This window comes from Marmota flaviventris, chromosome 14, assembly GCF_047511675.1.
Source record: "Marmota flaviventris isolate mMarFla1 chromosome 14, mMarFla1.hap1, whole genome shotgun sequence".
NCBI lineage: Eukaryota > Metazoa > Chordata > Mammalia > Rodentia > Sciuridae > Marmota > Marmota flaviventris.
Window position 1 is genome coordinate 19,825,622 of NC_092511.1, and position 21,421 is coordinate 19,847,042.

Consider the following 21,421-nt stretch of genomic DNA (forward strand, 5'->3'; position numbering starts at 1 on the left):
TGCCTCAGCCTCCCAAGTCACTAGGATTATAAGTGTGCACCACTACACCTGGCTCTTAATGTTATTCTTTTTTTTTTTGAGAGAGAGAATTTCAAAATATTTATTTATTTATTTATTTATTTATTTTAGTTTTCAGTGGACACAACATCTTTATTTTATTTTTATGTGGTGCTGAGGATTGAACCCAGCACCCTGCGCATGCCAGGTGAGTGCGCTACTGCTTGAGCCACATCCCCAGCCCCATAATGTTATTCTTAAAGATGCCAACTTTCTCTCTCTTCATGTAAAACTTTAATGAGATTATCTGTTTCACCAAGTAGCTATTTGGGAGTGGCACCTCTTATTTCCTGTCTTCTCTCATTCAAACTAGAAAAGCCTCACTTCTGTCTTCCTCGCTGTTTGTTTCTCTATGGTCTCTGATTCAGAGTAACATTCATGCTCTTCCTATGGTCTATGTAGTTCATTCAATGAATATGTATTGAATGCCTACTAGGTGTTAGGCACTTACTCTAGACATGGAGGCTACAGTAACCAGTAAAATAGACAAAAAATTTCTGCCCTTGCATCCATCTTTCCAGAGAAAAGAATCCTAATTCTACTCCGTCTATTGTCTCCTCCTAGCCTTTCTCCTTATTTACTTTTGCAAGGCCTCTCAAATTCTGGTATTTCTTGAAGAATGAAATGCAGTGGCATGAGTCCCAGTCTCCTCCTCAGATTTTAATGGATGGCTCAGAGGTACTCTGCCACTGGCTTATTTGGTCTCTAAACTGGTATACTCTGCTTTCTCAGTGAAGAGGAATTACTGACTGGGAGGATGTTGGAGGCAAGAGTAGTGAGTAGGGCTACTAGTCTTCAAGGAAATATGTTGATGTGAAAGAGAAGGGACATTTAGACATACTGGCAATGTTCATAGCTGCAAAGGACTCAGCTAAGGAACCCTTTTCCTTTCCATAATTAAGGGACTGTCCATGATCAAACAAAATTGATTCCCAAAACAGAACCCCAGAAGGGCATTCAGAACTTCCTCAGGAATCCCTGATGTTGTCTGCCTCCTGTAAAAACCTAAATTCCAGGGAGTATTTTGTTTCTACCTTTATTTGTCAGGTTTATGTGTTTAAATATGTAAAGTTTCAGGAGAACTTTTTTTTTTTTAATTTTTTTTTTCTAGTATATAAATACATGCCAATTGCGTTCTGTAGGATGAGTAAGTCCAGAGATCCAATTTACAGCATGAGAACCCTAGTTAATAATACTGTATTATATACTGGAAATTTGTTACTATTTTAGGTGCTATAACCACACATACAAAAGTAAATACATGAGATGATGGATCTGTTAATTAGCTTAACTTTAGCAGTCATTTCACTATGTGTATATATATTAAAACATGTTCTATACCTTAAGTCTATAAAAGATGTTAACTATAAAAAATTCAAACAATATAGAGAGTAGGAAGAAAATGAAAAATCAAGTAGAGAGGTCCACTGTTAATATTTTGATATCTCCTTTTCAATGCATGCTTATATGGATCGTAATCGCATAGTATAATGCTGCCCTGGAACCCTTTTGTTTACTTAGCTATATAGCCTAAATATTTTTTCCATATCAGCAGATGTAGCTCTACATCATTTCTAGTGACCACATAGCATTTCTGCATATGGGTCTATCCTAATTTATTTTACAAATGCCTCTTATTTGAAGAGGCAAACCCTCTGGAATGCACAGCCTTTGCACAGTTACCTGTTCTCTTGTTCACTAATCTCTTTAATCTCTTTAAGCCATCTTAGAAATTGAATTGCTGCTAAATGTTTTGTTTTCTTAAATTTGTCTCTAGACCCTTCTTTTATGGTCTTTTTTGTTTTTTTATGTTTTTTAGTGTCATTTCATTTACCAGTTCTGAACATAAATTTTTACCAGCAGAGTATGTGCAATCACTTTGGGAAGGAAAAATGAGAACACATCTTTCTAAAGAAGCACACTCAGGAAAGGGGTCTCTGCTGCTTCTAAAGGGAAAAAGTGGCTGGGCACAGTAGTGCATACCTGTAATCCCCGTGACTTGGGAGGCTGAGGCAGGAGGATTGCAAGTTCGAGGCCAACTTCAGCAATTTAGAGAGGTCCTAAGCAATTTAGTGAGACCCTATCTCAAAACAAAAAATAAAAAAGGGGTGGAGATGTAGCTCAGTGGTAAAGCACCCCTGGGTTCAATCCCTAGTACTAAAAAATAAATAAAGGGAACAAATGTATTTGAATTTATAACCAAAAATACTTTTGTAATTTTAAAAATGAGGAGCCAGGCATGGTGGCTTATACTTGTAAGCCTAGCAGCCTGTCTCGGTAGCTCCAGCCTCCCAAAGGGAGCAAGTAAGAGGCTTGCAACATCATAAGGGCCCTAGTAAGTTAGTACCTTCTATTCAAAAGCATGATTATGACTTCCAGCCCCACCCTCTGGGGCAGGGCCTGGCGGACCCTCGAGCGCTCGCAGTCATCAACCTGCGAGGGCCGGATGGAGAAACTGAGGCCTGAGTTGAGGCCACTCATTAGTGCAAGGACCAGCGACCAACCCAAACCCAACACCTCCGGTCCCGTGCAATTGTCCCCAGCCCTCCAGGGAACCTGGATGTGCTTTCTGAGGACTGGTGCGCTGATCCGAGGCCTGAGGACCTGGATCACGCCGAGCAGAATTAGAGTGACTGGGCTTTGTGTGCCAATCCTGTACCCAGACTCCGGTGTGTGCCTAGGCGCAGGCAGAACAAAGTTTTACATCTAGCTTTCCTCTGTTGTACGGGAATACCTAAAATTTGGACGCAGGGTTACAGCGCTGCAGTTTCTGCCAGCCGCGCAAGCACCGTACTCAGGGCTGAATTCTGGGTTCAAGACGGGGGAAGGTTCTCGGTTCTCCACACCGGTCTGACCACAGAGGAGGCCAGCAGCCACCATGTTGGTAAACTGACGTCACCACCCCTGTTTTCGACTGACCGCAGCTCATTCAGCCATAGATCAGGTAATTTCAGGCTGCAGTTCGCCTGCGGCTTGCAGACAGATTGCTAGGGTTCAGCGCCTGGGTGCTTCTTAGAACCTGATCCTATCGGAGCGAACACCGAGCGCGGGGCGGCCGAGTTCCGGCTCCCGGAACCGTCCCGGAACCGCCCTGGCCCAGGGCTGCGGAGCCTGCGGAGGCTGCTTCTTGGACCCTGCGCCTATCAGAGCATACACCAAGCACTAAGCAGCCGAGTTCCGGCTCCCGGAACTTCCCTGGCCTGGGGCTAGGAGCCCGCGGAAACTGCTTCTCAGTCCGGGTCCTGCTGAGGGCCGGTCAGGACTCACCCGTTGCTTTGGTTGCCCGGCAAGGGGAACGAAATGCTGCCATTCGCATAGGATACCAACATGGCAGAGATCTGATGTCAGCAGAAAGCGGCGGAGGAGAGAACTTCATCAATACCAGCGGTGACATAAGCAGTTGGTCTCCTGGTAGGGGGGGTGAGGCACAGTCACCCGAGTCTCCTCAATTTGTCCTCGAGCCAGAGGGGAGGAGCCGGGCCGCCGCCGGCACCCAGAACAGGCCCAACGGCTCGCCAGCGTGGTGACCGCGTGACCCCAATTGGAGAGGGGGCGGAGCGGAGCCGCCACCTGCACCCGCAAGGTGGGCAGACCCGCGACCCAGTGGTACATGGGCGTGGTAGGAGGGGCAGGGCAGAGCCGCCGTTGGCGCTGGCAAGGTAAACAGACCTGTGACAGCCTGGCGGGTCAGGCCCAGTGGCCTGCCAGTGTGGTACACACGTCACCCCAACTGGAGTAGGGGCAGAGCAGATCCTTCTGCCACACCCGGATCAGGCCCTGCCGGTGTGGTGGTCACGTGACCCCAATTGGAGTGGGGGCGGAGCGGAACTGCCACCCGTGCCCGCAGGGTGAGCAGACCAGTGATCAACCTGCAGATCAGGCCCAGGGGTCCGCAGGCGTGGTAGGAGGGGCAGGGCAGATCCGCCGCCCGTGCCTCCAAGGTAGGCAGACCTACAACAGACCAGCGGATCAGGCCCAGGAGCCTGCCGGCGTGGTACAAACACCACCCTAATTGGAGTAGTGGCAGAGCAGAGTCGCTGCCCGTGCCAGGAACAGGCCCAGCGTCCTGCAGGCGGGGTAGTCACGACACCCCAATTGGAGTAGGGGCAGAGCAGAGCCTCCACCCGTGCCCGAAAGGTGGGCAGATCTGCGACCGACCAGCGGGACAGGCCCAGTGGCCTGCCGGTACGACAGACACGTCACCCCATTTGGAGTAGGGGCAGAGTAGAGCCGCCTCCCGCGACTGCAGGGTAGGCAAACCTGCAACTGACTGGCGGATCAGGCCCGGTGGCCTGCCGGCGTGGTACACTCGTCACCCCAATCGGAGCAGGGGCAGAACAGAGCCGCCGCCAGCTCCCAGAACAGGCCCAGTGACCTGCCGGCGTGGTAGCCACGAAACCCCAATTGGAATAAGGAGAGAGCAGAGCCGCCGCCCGCACCTGCAGGAAAGATACGCAAGCAGTATGAAAAGACAAGGAAAGAAAGGACCACAAGCAATGCAGGTCAACGCAACTTTAGAAGAGGTAACAGCTGCAGCAGATGGAATGTCAGATAAAGAATTCAGGATATACATGCTTCAAATGATCTGGAGTATCAAGGAAGACATTAAACAGCAAAATCAGACAATGAAAGATCACTTCGACAACGAATTACGCAAACAAATCCAGGAAGCAAAGGATCAACTATACAGGGAGATAGAGGTTATAAAAAACAAACAAACAGAAATCCTAGAAATGCAGGAAGCAATAAACCAACTTAAAAACTCAATGGAGAATACTACCAGCAAAGTAGAACACTTAGAAGATAGAACATCAGACAATGAAGACAAAGTATTTCAACTGGAAAAGAACATAGACAGCTCAGCAAGACTGTTAAGGAACCATGAGCAGAACATCCAAGAAATATGGGATAACATTAAGAGACCAAACTTAAGAGTCATTGGGATACAGGAAGGTACAGAGCTCCAAACCAAAGGAATGAGAAGTCTATTCAATGAAATAATACAAGAAAACTTCCCAGACTTGAAGAATGAGACAGAATCCCAAATCCTAGAAGCCTACAGGACGCCGAATGTGCAAAATCATAAGAGATCCACACCTAGACACATTATAATGAAGATGCCCAACATACAGAATAAGGAGAGAATTTTAAAAGCTACAAGAGAAAGGAAGCAGATTACATTTAGGGGTAAGCCAATCAGGATAACAGCTGATCTTTCAACACAGACTCTGAAAGCTAGAAGATCCTGGAATAACATATTTCAAACACTGAAAGAAAATGGGTTCCAACCAAGAATTGTGTATCCAGCGAAATTAAGCTTCAGGATGGAGGATGAAATTAAAACCTTCCACGATAAACAAAAGTTTAAAGAATTCGCAGCTAGAAAACCATCTCTTCAAAACATCCTCGCCAAAGCATTACAGGAAGAGGAAATGGAAAATAACAATGAAAACCAACAGTGGGAGGTAGGACAGTAAAGGGGGGGGGAAATAATCAAAGAGGAAAACAAACCATGTTTAGTAACAGAAATAAACAAATATGGCTGGAAGAACAACCCGTATCTCAATAATAACCCTAAATGTTAATGGCTTAAACTCACCAATTAAGAGACACAGGCTAGTAGAATGGATCACAAAACAAGACCCAACAATATGCTGCCTACAGGAGACGCATTTGATAGGAAAAGACATACATAGGCTGAAGGTGAAAGGTTGGGAAAAATCATATCACTCATATGGACTTCGGAAACAAGCAGGAGTGTCCATACTCATATCAAATAAAATAGATTTCAAGCCAAAGTTAATCAAAAGAGATAAAGAGGGACACTACATACTGCTTAAGGGAACCATACAACAACAAGACATAACAATCATAAATATTTATGCCCCAAACAATGGTGCAGCTATGTTCGTCAAACAAACTCTTCTCAAGTTCAAGAGTCTAATAGACCACCATACCATAATCATGGGAGACTTCAACACACCTCTCTCGCCACTGGACAGATCTTCCAAACAAAAGTTGAATAAGGAAACTATAGAACTCAATAACACTATTAATAACCTAGACCTAATTGACATATATAGAGTATACCACCCAACATCAAGCAGTTACACTTTTTTCTCAGCAGCACATGGATCCTTCTCTAAAATAGATCATATATTATGTCACAGGGCAACTCTTAGACAATATAAAGGAGTAGAGCTAATACCATGCATCTTATCTGATCATAATGGAATGAAACTGAAAATCAACGATAAAAGAAGGAAGGAAAAAGCATACATCACTTGGAGAATGAACAATAGGTTACTGAATGATCAGTGGGTTATAGAAGACATCAAGGAGGAAATTAAAAAATTCTTAGAGATTAATGAAAACACAGACACAACATATCAGAATCTATGGGACACATTGAAAGCAGTTCTAAGAGGAAAATTCATTGCTTGGAGTTCATTCCTTAAAAAAAGAAAAAACCAACAAATAAATGATCTCATACTTCATCTCAAAATCCTAGAAAAAGAAGAGCAAAACAACAGCAAAAGAAGTAGAAGGCAAGAAATAATTAAAATCAGAGCTGAAATTAATGAAATTGAAACAAACAATTGAAAAAATTGACAAAACTAAAAGTTGGTTCTTTGAAAAAATAAACAAAATCGACAGACCCTTAGCCATGCTAGCGAAGAGAAGAAGAGAGAAAACTCAAATTACTAGCATACGGGATGAAAAAGGCAATATCACAACAGACACTTCAGAAATACAGAAGATAATCAAAAACTATTTTGAATCCTTATACTCCAACAAATTAGAAGATAGTGAAGGCATAGATAAATTTCTTAAGTCATATGATCTGCCCAGATTGAGTCAGGAGGATATAGAAAACCTAAACAGACCAATATCAATTGAGGAAATAGAAGAAACCATAAAAAGACTACCAACTAAGAAAAGCCCAGGTCCAGATGGGTATACAGCAGAATTTTACAAAACCTTTAAAGAAGAACTAATACCAATACTTTTCAAGCTACTTCAGGAAATAGAAAAGGAGGGAGAACTTCCAAATTCATTCTATGAGGCCAACATCACCCTGATACCTAAACCAGACAAAGACACTTCAAAGAAAGAAAACTACAGACCAATATCTCTAATGAACCTAGATGCAAAAATCCTCAATAAAATTCTGGCGAATAGGATACAAAAACATATCAAAAAAATTGTACACCATGATCAAGTAGGATTCATCCCTGGGATGCAAGGCTGGTTCAATATACGGAAATCAATAAATGTTATTCACCACATCAATAGACTTAAAAATAAGAACCATATGATCATCTCAATAGATGCGGAAAAAGCATTCGACAAAGTACAGCATCCCTTTATGTTCAAAGCTCTAGAAAAACTAGGGATAACAGGAACATACCTCAATATTGTAAAAGCAATCTATGCTAAGCCTCAGGCTAGCATCATTCTGAATGGAGAAAAACTGAAGGCATTCCTTCTAAAATCTGGAACAAGACAGGGATGCCCTCTCTCTCCACTTCTGTTCAACATAGTTCTCGAAACATTGGCCAGAGCAATTAGACAGACGAAAGAAATTAAAGGCATAAAAATAGGAAAAGAAGAACTTAAATTATCACTATTTGCAGATGATATGATTCTATACCTAGCAGACCCAAAAGGCTCTACAAAGAAACTATTAGAGCTAATAAATGAATTCAGCAAAGTGGCAGGATATAAAATCAACACGCATAAATCAAAGGCATTCCTGTATATCAGTGACAAATCCTCTGAAATGGAAATGAGGACAACCACTCCATTCAAAATATCTTCAAAAAAATAAAATACTTGGGAATCAACCTAACAAAAGAGGTGAAAGACTTATATAATGAAAACTACAGAACCCTAAAGAGAGAAATAGAAGAAGATCTTAGAAGATGGAAAAATAGACCCTGTTCATGGATAGGCAGAACTAACATCATCAAAATGGCGATATTACCAAAAGTTCTCTATAGGTTTAATGCAATGCCAATCAAAATCCCAACGGCATTTCTTGTAGAAATAGAAAAAGCAATCATGAAATTCATATGGAAAAATAAAAGACCCAGAATAGCAAAAACAATGCTAAGCAGGAAGTGTGAATCAGGCGGTATAGCGATACCAGACTTCAAACTATACTACAGAGCAATAGTAACAAAAACAGCATGGTACTGGTACCAAAACAGACGGGTGGACCAATGGTACAGAATAGAGGACACAGAAACCAATCCACAAAACTACAACTTTCTTATATTTGATAAAGGGGCTAAAAACATGCAATGGAGGAAGGATAGCATCTTCAACAAATGGTGCTGGGAAAACTGGAAATCCATATGCAACAAAATGAAACTGAATCCCTTTCTCTCGCCATGCACAAAAGTGAATTCAAAATGGATCAAGGAGCTTGATATTAAATCAGAGACGCGCCGTCTGATAGAAGAAAAAGTTGGCTACGATCTACATTCGGTGGGGTCGGGCTCCAAATTCCTCAATAGGACACCCATAGCACAAAAGTTAATAACTAGAATCAACAAATGGGACTTAATCAAACTAAAAAGTTTTTTCTCAGCAAAAGAAACAATAAGAGAGGTAAATAGGGAGCCTACACCCTGGGAACAAATCTTTACTCCTCACACTTCAGATAGAGCCCTAATATCCAGAGTATACAAAGAACTCAAAAAATTAGACAATAAGAGAACAAACAACCCAATCAACAAATGGGCCAAGGACCTGAACAGACACTTCTCAGAGGAGGACATACAGTCAATCAACAAGTACATGAAAAAATGCTCAACATCTCTAGCTGTCAGAGAAATGCAAATCAAAACCACCCTAAGATACCATCTCACTCCAGTAAGATTGGCAGCCATTATGAAGTCAAACAACAAGTGCTGGCGAGGATGTGGGGAAAAGGGTACACTTGTACATTGCTGGTGGGACTGCAGATCGGTGCCTCCAATTTGGAAAGCAGTATGGAGATTTCTTGGAAAGTTGGGAATGGAGCCACCATTTGACCCAGCTATTCCCCTTCTTGGTCTATTCCCTAAAGACCTAAAAAGGGCATGCTACAGGGACACTGCTACATCGATGTTCATAGCAGCACAGTTCACAATAGCAAGACTGTGGAACCAACCTAGATGCCCTTCAATAGACGAATGGATAAAAAAAATGTGGCATTTATACACAATGGAGTATTACTCTGCATTAAAAAATGACAAAATCATAGAATTCACAGGGAAATGGATGGCATTAGAGCAGATTATGCTAAGTGAAGCTAGCCAATCCCTAAAAAACAAATGCCAAATGTCTTCTTTGATATAAGGAGAGTAACTAAGAACAGAGTAGGGATGAAGAGCAGGAGAAGAAGATTAACATTTAACAGGGATGAGAGGTGGGAGGGAAAGGGAGAGAGAAGGGAAATTGCATGGTAATGGAAGGAGACCCTCAGGGTTATACAGTGGAGGAGGTAGAGAGAGAGGAGGGGAGGGGAGGGGAGAGGTGAGGAGGGGGGAGGGTGGAGGACGGGAAAGGCAGCGGAGCACAACAGACACTAGTATGGCAATTTGTAAATCAATGGATGTGTAACTGATGTGATTCTGCAATCTGGGTATGGGGTGAAGGTGGGAGTTCATAACCCACTTGAATCAAAGTGTGGAATATGATATGTCAAGAAATTTGTAATGTTTTGAACAACCCACAATAAAAAATTAAAAAAAAAAGCATGATTATACCTATTTATAGAAATAGTTGGGCCAGTTTATTCATAATTAAAATATGCACACAAATCATTAAGATAGAGTATTTATAAGAAAAATATTTTCAATGGCATGGATAGCATATCTTTTTATTTTAACAGGAAATATTCCTACCACATTTTTGAAAAATATCCATATTCATACACTGTAAAATTAGAGCAGACTAGTGATTTATCAGAATTTTTTCCATTTATCTAATTTAGATTTTTTTCCAGAAGCCTGTTATCTTCCTATGAATTAATAAGTTAATTCAGTCAGATGTCTTGGGGTCTTGAGAGCTTCTCTTATATCTGGTTCTCTACATCTAGTCTTAGCTTGAATGTCAGTATTTGTAATCTTTTCTCCTTAAGTCTTGTCAGTCGGTAGTACTTTTCCCTCCTCTTAAAAATGAAATCTTTCAAATATGCTTCTATCAGAGCTTACTTGTTACATGCATATGTCCCTGAAATTTATTTTTTACATTGATGTTTTTTAAAGGTTAAATAAAGGGGCCATTTAACTTCACCTTTTCCTAGACCTTAAAAAAACAAACAAAATTCTGTGCTTCTTCTCTAGTGTTTGGAAGATCAGCAGTTCCTGTCAATCAGTCATTCTTTCTTCATGACTATCAAAGAAATAATCAAAAAATAAATCAGTGCAAGTTAAATCCATTTTTATCCATTATATCTGTAACATGTCCTGTTGGTTAGTTAAAAGCTGGTGGAGACAGTTTTACTTGCAATTATTTTGAATTTTGATATCTTGATTATTTTTGCAAGCTTTCTTATTAGGTCACTAGGTGGCTTTAGCTAGTTTTTCTTGCTATTTTTGCTTGGATGCCTTGGGGTGAGAAAGTGAGCTATAAGAGAAATGAGTGTGACTAAGGGAAATCAAAGCCTGCTTTTCCCAAGGTCTGAGCTTAAAGGGGAGGGGTTCAGAGTATTGGGTCAGGGCCCATTTGGTGGATTCAGGCAAATACCATGAACTTTCTCACAGGAACCTGGGTCTACGTGCAGTCACCCTAGAACATCTGCCCTGTCAAAGAGCTTATCCTAAAGTTGGAGCCTGGTGACAGGATACCTTGCCCAATCTCTGCAGCCTGCTTTCCCCTCTGGACATCAAGCCCACAATGGCATTTCCTTTAAGACAAGTGTGTTTCAGGATAATTTAAAATTTGACAGTGTGAAAAGGAACTTTCAGAGAGAACTGGGTCGGGGTTGGTTGATGCTGTGCCTTCTCTCTGAGGCCCATCTTGAATGGCCACCCTGCCTGGAGGATCCTGCTTTCCACCCTTCAGGCTGGGGTAAGTCTAGGAAGAGAAGCCTGCTGTCCAGAACTTTGCCAGGAGGCCCTTTGCTAAACCTGTCCTCATTCCACGCTGCTCTTACTGCTCTGAATGAAGCTCATTCTTACCTGGCATTTCACTTCTTTTGCTTTGCTCCAAGATGTAGGTTTCATTTATGGCCTAGGAAGAGATGGAAAAGCCCAGTTGCAGGGCAGTCATTATGATAGTCCCTGCTCTGAAGTCTCCATTTTGACATTCTCCCCCTGGCTGGGCTGCAGTGTGATCCTAGGAACTTTACTCTCTGCTCCTTTGGTCCCATGTGTACTGATTCTGTCTTTTCCATCATGGATCCACGTCATACTCAGAAAACTGGGAATCTGATTCTGACTGCTTGACTGGCTTGCTCCCTCCGTGACCGGAGAACTGGAACCTAAAACCTGCTCATTCGATTTTTTTTTTTTTTTTAATGTACTGGGGATTGAAGTCAGGGGTGCTTAAACACTGAGCCACATCCCCAGCCCTCTTTATTTTTTTTTATTTTGAGAAGGGCCTCACTAAGTTGCTGAAGCTAGTCTCTAATTTGGAATCCTCATGCCTCAGCGTCCCACATGCCACTGTGATTACAGGCATGTGCCAGAGTGCCTGTCTTGAAACTTGCTCGTTCCAATAGCCATCCCCAATCTTCTCCCTGCTGCCAGCTGTGCCCATCTCCTTTGGGAAGGCTATGGCTTTGAATTGAGCAACTCACCATGGAAATAGTGGAATTTGGAGGTTGGTTACTGTGAAAGCGTTTGCGTAAAGCCTCTTGTACCTACAGGAGAGGTAAATACCCCAATTATGCCAGCCAAGTACTAGCTTTCTCTTCACAGCCAGTCATGAGGGGCGTTAGCTGGGCACACTGACCTTCTTATCTGTGAGACAACCAAACAATAAGATGAAGACACCCTGTGAGGAGGGATGCGGGGATAAGCTAGTCAAGAAGAGGGAATCCACCCAAGTCAGTTCACTCCTATCTTCCTTCAGCCTCTGTCCCCTTGTCTAATCCACATCCTGAAGATTCCCATCTTGGTTTTCCTGCACCTTAGCACTGCTTAGTTCATGGGATCCATTTCAGCTGCTTTTCTTATGGTTATAAAGGATATATGAAAAGATTGAGTGCTAACAATTGCCTGACTTCTCTAGCAAAATCAGATATTTTACAGATAAGAAAGCCATCACTCAGAGAGGTTATATTACTGGTCCAAAGTTGTCCAGCTACACATTGGAGGAAATGTGTTCTATACATAGCCTTCTTAAGTTCCAAAACCTGTTTCTTCTGCTTTACCATGCTACTTCTATAAGAAGCAATTGGCCGTAACTTAAACCATCTAAAAGGGCAATAAAATGCAACTACCCTCAACCACCTACCTGGAAACTGTTGAGAGCAGTGAAGATGTAATGAGGGACTGTGGAGACTTCCTCTAGCAGAGTGGCCAAGCCCAACCCCCAAGTGAGGCCAAAGATGGGTGTGAGAATGAGCAGGGCTTTGATCACCCCCAGAAGAGCTTGTCGCTTCTCTACTGGGGGCCCCTCCGACAGCGAAGGTCTCAACAACTTCAGCACAGCTGTGGCTAGTACCAGCCCATTGACACCCACGATGGCCAGTACTGGCCCCACAAAGGTGTAGAATGCCCCTCCCTTTCCATCTAACCAGCATTTCCCCTCCCTCAGGTATTGCCCTTGAGGCAGGTAAAGACCTAGGGTGACACTTGCAAACACCAGAGGGCACAGGTAGCCAAGGATCACCATCAGGGAGAGAACTCGGTGCTTGGACAGCTGGTGGAAGACAAAAAGTAGCTGGTGGGCCAACACCAGGGCCTGTGCCAGCATCCAAAAAAAGGTGGCCAGGTAGAAAAAATGAGTCAGGAAGGTAGTAGCCAGGCAGAGTGGCCTGAGGTAACCAGGAGGAAGGAATGAGGCTCCCAGGAAGATGGTGTCCGCAGCCAGCAGGCAGATGACCATGTTGAGCAGGGCAGCATGGCGGAAGAAGGCGACTTTGTTCCGCACCACAACTCTCCACACCAGCCGGTACACGCCCAAGCACACAAGCAGTGCCAGTACAGAACTCCCCAAGCCCACCTGACTCAGCAGGTCCAGGACAGGATTTTCTGGAACAGTTTGTCGGGACATGAGGATGGAGAAGGCAGTGAGGTGCTGGCAAATGCACCAAGTAGCAGGGCTAGCAATGGCGGCATCTGCCCGGCACCCTTCACCTGACCAGCCCCCTTCACCCCCAAAGAGTTTGTGGTCCCAGAAAACACAGTGCAGAAAGTCATCGGTGTCCCCAAAGTCCATTATGACCTCTGCCTGGGTGAAAGCCTGGCCACCTGCCATGATGGAGATGACGAGCACCAGACCAGCAGTGGCATAGAAGGAGTCCCCCAGCCCTTGTCCATAGTTTGAGGGTAGAAGGTGATCCAGTTTCTGTAGTACCAGACTAGTAATACTGATGTTGGTTCCATTATGAGCCAGAGGAGCCAGTGAGTGACTGGGAATCTCTGCCCACACCGGGGGCTGAGTGGGGAAGGAGATTCGGTACTGAGGAAGTGTGGGTTCAAAGAACTGACTCTGCAGCAGCACATTGGATGAGTTGAAGGAGAAGGGCTGATCCTCTGGGGACAGGCTGCGAACTAGAGTCTCCACAGCCAGCAAGAAATGTGAACCCTCCGTAGGCTTCTGGACCTGGGCCTGGGTCCACAGAGAGCTGATGTTCATGTCTAGGATGTTGTCTGTGGTGGTCAGGAGATCCTGTGGCATCCAACAGAGAGGTGAACCTGATCTCCTAGAGCCCACACTGCTGAGGCAGTGGCACTGGAACATACGCGAACCCCACCCCTACCCTTCCTAGTCCAGGACAAGACCTAGGCTGGAGACAGAAGGGGACGAGAATGCAGGCCTGTGAAGGAGGCCTTGCGTGGGATGTGTGGGTGGTGTTCAGCCAACTAGCTGGGCATTTTCAAGCATGTGTTCTCCTGACCCACTCCCAGCCCTCTGACACCTCTCCTTTCTTCTCCATTGCTTGGGGCTACCCAGATCCTAAGAGGGCCCCTTTATAATTCCTTGACTCTTCTAATGCTGCAAAGCTAGGGGTGGTGGCCAGTGCCAGAAGGCACAATGTTTTGAAGTCAAGGGCCACATGCACGTCTGTGCACCCACATATGCTAGTGCTTCCAGACTTGAAGGATGTGTGATATCACTGCCCTCGTTATTATTTTGGTTGCAGCTTATGGACTGTCAGCTGATGCCCCTACTGAGAGCTGATGTAGGTGGGGCCAGCGAAGCCAAGTGTGTTTGAGTGTCTCCAAGTAGGCATTGTGTGGGTGCTTCTGTGTGAGAGATCTGGGTCTGTGTGTGCGTGTACGCCTCCGTACTCCTGTCTCCACACCCCTCCCTGCCTTCAAGCCTCCCACATGTTCCCAGCATCAGGCCTTCTTCACACTCCATGACCTTGGAGATGATGTCCCAGAGGAAAGGAAGGGGAGTGGACACCTGGACTCCAGGTGTCTGTTGGACTCTAGTCTCTGCCTATGGTGAAAAGTCACCACCCTGCCACTGTGGCTCAGAGATCTCACCTCCAGGGCACTGCGATCAAGATGCATTCTGTCCTCTGCCACCACCTCAGACAGTGATTTCACGGTGCTCAGCAATGCTATTAAGTCAGAGGGTGAGCTTGCCACCCCCACCCGCCTTTGCAGCTGTGCCAGGATCTGTGGCACCTTCTCAGCAGGCCTGCCCTGGCCTGCCTGCAGCAACTGAGACAGACAGACAGTGGGAAGGGGGTGGCGGGATAATCCTCACAAGGCAGGGGCCACCTCCTCCTCCTGCCCAGCTCCCTGTCCCTCCATCTCCACACCCCATCCCAGGGGAATAGGAGGCTGATGGGGCAGTAAGTGAGCAATGATTCGGATATTAGGGGACAGACAATTGATGGGACCGTGGTTCGAGAACATTATCCCACCCTTGGCAGAGTGATGGCCCCTTGAACCCCCCTACCTACTTCCTGGCTCTGCTAGGTCTCCAGGTGAGAGAAGCTGAATAACCTGTGGGTGACCTCAGGAAAAGGATCCTAAAGCCAGGTCCTGAGGGAGGGGTGAGTCGTGGTCGGAGACATGTGCATAGCAGCTTTACCTTGGCTTTAATACACAAGGCCAGGATCCCCAAGTCTGTGCAGTCAGTCTGAACGGGCCCCCAGATGCCATCAGGCCTGCAGGGCCTCTTCACGACACCCATCTTATTCATGGGACATGGGGCCTCTGCCACGTGGCCAGCCTTGGTTACATTCCAGGCAACAACAGAGAAGTTCTCGGGGCAGGTAGTATCTCCATCTAAAGAATGATGATCAGAGGCCTTGGCAATCAGTCAAGCCTGAATTTTTTTTCTTGGACAGAAACTTGGGCAGGCTTTGAAGCCTGGCCCAGCTGGCCAGGGCTGAGAAGTGTCAAGGAAGAGGAAGAGGAAGTAGCTGAAGAGAAATTTTGCTTACCCTGGATGATGGTGACAGGGACAGGAAACCTGAGAGGATCCAGGTCCTGGCTCTGCAGGACACAAGTGTAGGTGGTGTCAGCGGCTGGGCAGCGCTGAATAGCCAGCACAAGACACTGAGAGCCTGAGGTGGTGAGTAAGGAGGCTGAGGCTGAGGAGATGAGAAAAGGGAGCCATTGCTGGCTGCAACAGGCCAGAACCCAGCAGGCCCAGACACACTCTTTTAGTCTTCTTAGTAATTTCAGAAGTAGATGAAATAGGGAGGGAGAGTGGAGTGGCATGTGGGCATTGAACTACTGAGGGCAGAACTCAGGTTTTGCTGAAGGGTACCCTGGGGATCTCTAACTAGCTCCAGAGCTAGTTTCACAGTTTTCTCATTGGTATAATGGGTCTATTTCAAGAATTAAAAGAGATGGTGTGGATGAAGCATTTTGCAAAAAGTTATCTATACATGTGGTTGTGTTATATCAACGCAACTGGGATGGGGTGAAAACATTGTTGGATTTAGATCCCCAACTCTCAGCCTGAGCTGCAGCCTGGAGGAGAGAAGCTGCCTGCTGTCACCCCTGATCCCAGTAGCCATCCCCTTCCCCTACCTTGACTGCCCTCCTCAGGGCTCCAGGCAGCAGTGTAGGCCAGGTGTGTCCTGGGGATGCAGCAGCTCAGCTGGAAGCCAGAGGAGGTGGCACAGGAGATGGACAGCTTCTCTGGAATTCGAGCCACTTCTTTCTGCTGCAAAGGCACCCTCACCACCTGGCGCAGCTCCCACCTGAATCCCTGGGCCTCGAAGCAGCTCATGTACTCACCTGCAGACACATCTGCTGCATCTTGGGGTTCCCTTGGGCCCTCCTATGCCCCAGAATTTCTTTTGCTACCCCAAGCCACAGTCCAGGCCCACTTGATTGCTCCCCTCCTTTGCTCACCTCTCAGAGCTTAGCCCTAGCCAGAAAGGTCCTAGGATGACTCTTTTGGAAGGCATTCCCTGCCCCAAAAGAAGGATTTGTAGGAGGAAGAAGAGATTTGTAGAAGAGTCTCCTGACACTTTTTTCTTACCAGTGGCCATTAACTCTAAGGTGAGCCTCTTTTTCCACAGTACATGTCCTTCTTGTGCCACCCCCTGCCATTTAGCATCTGAACAATCACTGGTGTGTTCTCAGCTGAAGGAAACCATATTTTCAGCATTCTCTGTATTATAAATTTCTTTTGCTAATAGAAGTGTTTTCTTATGAAAAATAACTATATTTTCCAAAACAAACATAATTAGAAGAGTGACAATATTTCATATTTTTCCAAATCACATTAATGTCTTGCTAAAGGGAAGCCAGCTGCTTCTGCATGTGAGCTCTGTGATATCACTGCACCCCTGGGAGATGCCACTCCTGAGGGAGTGAAAAAGAGGCACCAACATCTTCCTACACTAGGACAACCATTGTGACTTGATAAACCCCTGAAAGGCTCCCAGAAATCCTAAGATCACATGGAAAGAACTGCCCATTTTTTAGAATTTTCCATGTTCTAATGGGTCCCTTAGCATTTGTTTTCCCTGAATAAATGAATGGAAAGACGAAAAGGATAAGGAAGAGGTGAAAAGAAAAGAAGGTACTGAAGAGTAGGAGAGTTAGGTGAAAGGAAGAAAAGAAAAACTGAGGAGGAAGAAGAAAAGGGAAAGAAAAAGAGAGATGAGGGCTACCTGCCCAGTACTGGGACATGTGGCTGATGCTGAGGACAACCTGGCCCTGGCTGGAGGTCAGGGACACCTGTGTTCCTTTCTGCAGGAGGATGGGTGTGGGCTTCCCTGGGCGCCTCAAGAACCATGTCAGGTTGGTGGCCTCCTGGCTTATGCGGAGAGTCAGGTTTAGTGTGTCACCAGGCATCTGCAGAGGGGAGTTCAGCCTCAGGTTCCCAGGCACTGCAGGGAGGCAGGAGACAGGAGAGCCCTGGAGGGTGACTCATGACTCTTTTGCAATGGATCATTCCTGGTCCATCTTCTAAGCCCATTCCTCCACAATCCCTCCCTGCCTACCATTTTTCTTGTCCCTGGATAGGCATCTGAGTGTGGCTGCTGCAATTAAAGACCCTCCTGAAGCTGCTAGAGTCATTTCTTGGCCTGTTAGGCTAAAATGTAGGGTCACTCTAGCCCTTTCTTCCTTTGTCCATATGACTCTGGGGCCCTGTTCGTTGGCCTCATATTCATGGTGGATATATATATATATATATATATATATATATATATATATATATTTTTTTTTTTTTTTTTTTTTTTGCCAACTCAGACAAGCAGCTGCACCTGGGCAAGCTGGCAGAAAATATAGGTTCAGAAAGTAGAAGAGGGATTGCTAGGGACAGGGAAAGGGGGAGGGTGAAGGTGGAAGACAGGTAGATGGACTTGACTGATTCATGATACATGCATATATGGAAATGTCACAGTAAATTCTGTATAGAATTCTATATAAGAAATATAGGTTCAGAGAAGAAAAATATACAGAAAGCATATTTTTATTATGGCTATTAGTTTCTAAGTTCCCAACCCTCCTTACCAGGTGGCAGCAACTGACAGTAGCCGGGGACAGGATGGCTGAAGACAAGACAGCCACAGGGCTGGTGGCTTTGGTGCTGGGGGTGGCAGAGAAGGTGATGGGAGCAGACACTGGCATTCCACTGGTATCCAGAGAGGCAAGAACAGTGGCTGTACCCCGTGTGGTTGACATTACACTCTGTGACAGAGAGAAGGGTTGTAAGAGGTGGGCAGGGAGAAAGCCAGGCAGCAGCCCCAGAAACCACCTGACGCCTCAGAGGCTGTGCTGGACAAGGGCATCAGGGCATCAGGGTGAGGTTGGTGAAGCCTGGGCCTACCCTGTCTGCCCCTTAGGCCCTCTGCCCAAGTTAGAAGACAGGATTGTGAACAGGAGGAAGGGGTCTGTCTGGTGGGGCGGTAAAGAAGGAGCTAGGCTAGGGAGAAAGGTCAGGCAGCACCCAGGAAACAGGGAGGGGCTCAAGTATCTCAGGCCTGCTGGTGGTGGGAGGGAGGCCTGGGAAGTCCGAGTTCCATTCATTCTGAGCTGCCTTCCAGCAACTGCCACCTGTCGTGAGGCTGAGGCCAATGAGAGTTTTCAGGGAAGAGGAAGCTGAGGCAGGGAGGAGAGTCAGGTCCCTGGAGAACATTGGTGGCCAGGTCTTGTCTGAAAATTCCAGATGCACATAGGCTGAGACCAGGACCGATTCTACAGGAGACGAGGAACAGTTGGAGAGCAGAGGCAGCAAGGCCCCAAGCCCCATTTTGCCTCCCATATCCATCTGGCTATTTCCAGGAACATGGAGCTGATTCCTCCCACCCCCTTGGCCTGTAGGATGGCAATGACCCCTGCCCTAGCCACAGTCCACTCAGATACATAGTTTCATGTCCATTCTCCCAGCAACCCTACTGCATAGACAAGGCTCCCAAAGATGCATGAGTTTCTAAGGACCTCGGGCCTAAACACATGATGTGAGGGGTCTGACTGACTCACCCAGAGCCCATCCTCTCTCCCCTGCCCCTTCCTGTGTCCCCTCCCTGGTCTTTTCTTTCTACCTCCCTCCCTGCTCCCATTTTCTCCTTCTGTTCCTCTTCTTGTTGTCCCTCTACTCACCCCCTGCTCCAATTTCTTGGTCCAGTTGCTGTCCAGATTCCCCTCCAGCCTGACCCTGTTCCTGGAACAGAGGGGAGACCTCTGAGAAGAGTCTGAGCCCAGGTTCTTCCTGAGGCCACCTCAGGAGGGGGTCTGGCTAGCCTGTCCTCTCCGAAGCTCCTCCCCGTCTTCTTCTTTGTAGATGGACACAATACCTTTATTTTATCTATATATTTTGTGTGGTGCCCCACACATGCTAGGCTAGTGCTCTGCCACTGAGCCACAACCCCAGTCCCCCACCCCTGAAGCTCTTCTTTTTGGTGGGAATCAAATGTACCCATCAGGAGGGGAAAGCAGTCTTCCAGTAAGGAATGCAGGGATCCAGCCCCAGGGACCCCACCAGAGCCTGTCGTCCCCCCTGAAGCCAGGAACCAGGCACGCCCGGGAGTCAACATGCTTTGCTTAGCTCCTTCCTGAACTGACCTGGGCCCCTAGGCTAATTAAAATGTCTGGGACTACAGCTCCAGCAGGAAGGCTGGGAGAGCTGGCAGGGGCCCAGGGATTTAGAGACCTTATTCTTTCCACAGGATTTGACCCAAGGATGAGGAAGAGGCAGCATCCTTCCTTAACCTCAGTTTCTCACAAATTAATTCATCAATTCCTTCCTCTCTTAAAATTGCATGTGCAGGGGCTGGGGATGTGGCTCAAGCGGTAGTGTGCTTGCCTGGCATGTGCGGGGCTCTGGGTTCGATCCTCAGCACCACATAAAAATAAAATAAAGATGTGTCCACCGAAAACTAAAAAATAAATATTAAAAAATTCTCTTTTTCTCTTTTAAAAAAAATTGCATGTGCATATGAATACTTACCTAAAACCAGGGGGATACACAGATATGGATATAGATAAGCTATAGTTAGATTTAGAATTGATCAAGACATAGATTTATATAGTGAAAGATACAGATATGGATTTAGGTTTGGAGATACAGTTTTAGAGAGATAGATATGGATATGTCAATATCTTGCTGGGGTAGTGGTGGATTCCTGTAATCCCAGCCATTCAGGAAGCTGAGGCAAGGGGCTCACAAGTTCAAAGCCAACCTTGGCAACTCAGCGAGGCCTTATACAAATGGGACCCTGTCTCTAAATAAAATACAAAAAAGGGCTGAGGTTGTGGCTCAGTGGTTAAGCACCCCTGGATTCAATCCCTGGTAACAAAAAATAATAATAATAAATATCAATATCTTGCTGGGAGAAAATAGATTGAAAAGGCTCTGCTGAGCTTCCTTGGATTTGCTCCATCCAGATCCCAAGTCTGGAAAGTTTCTCTTTCCTTTCCATTTTCAAATTGCCAGCATGACTGGAAAAGTCAATTGCGGCAGGTGTCAGAGCTCACAGGGACTCATGTAAAGAAACAACAGTTATCCCCATACTTTGGACACTAGGACAAACACTTCTAGATCCCAGAACAAACCCTTTCCTTCACCTGTCCTTTCAGCCCTTACCTTGCTGTCTCTCACAACCCAGGCCCCTTTTGTGACCTCTGCAGACCTTCCCAGGGTCCCCACCCCAGTTGTACTTACAGGCTGGAATGCTGGGGCAACCAGTGACCCCAGCAGGGCAAGAGGCATCACCAGGAGCAGCCAGGGGGCAGCTGGACAGGCCATGGCTCAGTGGAGCAGTCCCTAAGAGCCCTCCCACTGCTGCATGATGCAAATTTCCTCACAGGCAGTGCACAGATGGGATGGGAGGGAAGAGAGGAAGGGAGCCAGGGCTGAATTTACAGAGGAAGTGCCACAGCCCATGCCTGCTTAAATGGGCACTGAGGCCACTGGGAGACCATGTGCCCCTCTGAGAGTGGTCTGCCCATGATTCCCCTAGGGAGCACAAGACCTGGGGTCCTAGGTCATAATCAGTGATGGGTCTGTAAGCCAGATTTAGTCATGTTCCCAAGGATCTGGGAAATCTAGATTGTTCTGGAACCCCTCCAGGAAGCTGGATCATTGATCAAAGAGACAAGGTTAGAAATCAAATCAAAACAAAACAAAAATAATTGCTGCTCATTGTTATCCTAAGATACCATCCAGATAGTTTAGAGTCTTATTTCTTTGTTTTCTGGATTTTTTTTTTTCTCCTTTCAGTACTGCACTCCATTGAACCCAGAGATGCTTTACTACTGAGCTACATCTCTGG

At 46.0% G+C, this 21,421-nt stretch overlaps 1 protein-coding gene across 1 annotated transcript; it reads right to left on the reverse strand.

The window, feature by feature from the left end:
• Positions 1 to 11,692: 11,692 nt before the first annotated feature.
• On the reverse strand, positions 11,693 to 20,895 carry Adgrf3 (adhesion G protein-coupled receptor F3). Its single transcript, XM_027933374.2, has 12 exons — positions 20,812 to 20,895; positions 19,251 to 19,311; positions 18,705 to 18,845; positions 18,162 to 18,338; positions 17,315 to 17,572; positions 16,221 to 16,430; positions 15,626 to 15,769; positions 15,271 to 15,467; positions 14,715 to 14,894; positions 12,511 to 13,890; positions 12,007 to 12,048; positions 11,693 to 11,914 (listed from the first exon to the last, which is right to left on the reverse strand). The coding sequence occupies exons 1-12, from the start codon at positions 20,893 to 20,895 to the stop codon at positions 11,693 to 11,695; spliced, it is 3,096 nt and encodes a 1,031-aa protein (XP_027789175.2).
• Positions 20,896 to 21,421: the final 526 nt, after the last annotated feature.

Coding starts and splice junctions, on each gene's coding strand:
- Adgrf3 (XM_027933374.2), bottom strand. CDS start 20,895: ATGGCCTGTCCAGCTGCCCCCTGGCTGCTCCTGGTGATGCCTCTTGCC. Junction 17,573..18,161: donor CTGTCAGTTGCTGCCACCTG/GTAAGGAGGGTT, acceptor AAGAGTCATGAG/TCACCCTCCAGGGCTCTCCT. Junction 13,891..14,714: donor TTGATCGCAGTGCCCTGGAG/GTGAGATCTCTG, acceptor TGGATGCCACAG/GATCTCCTGACCACCACAGA.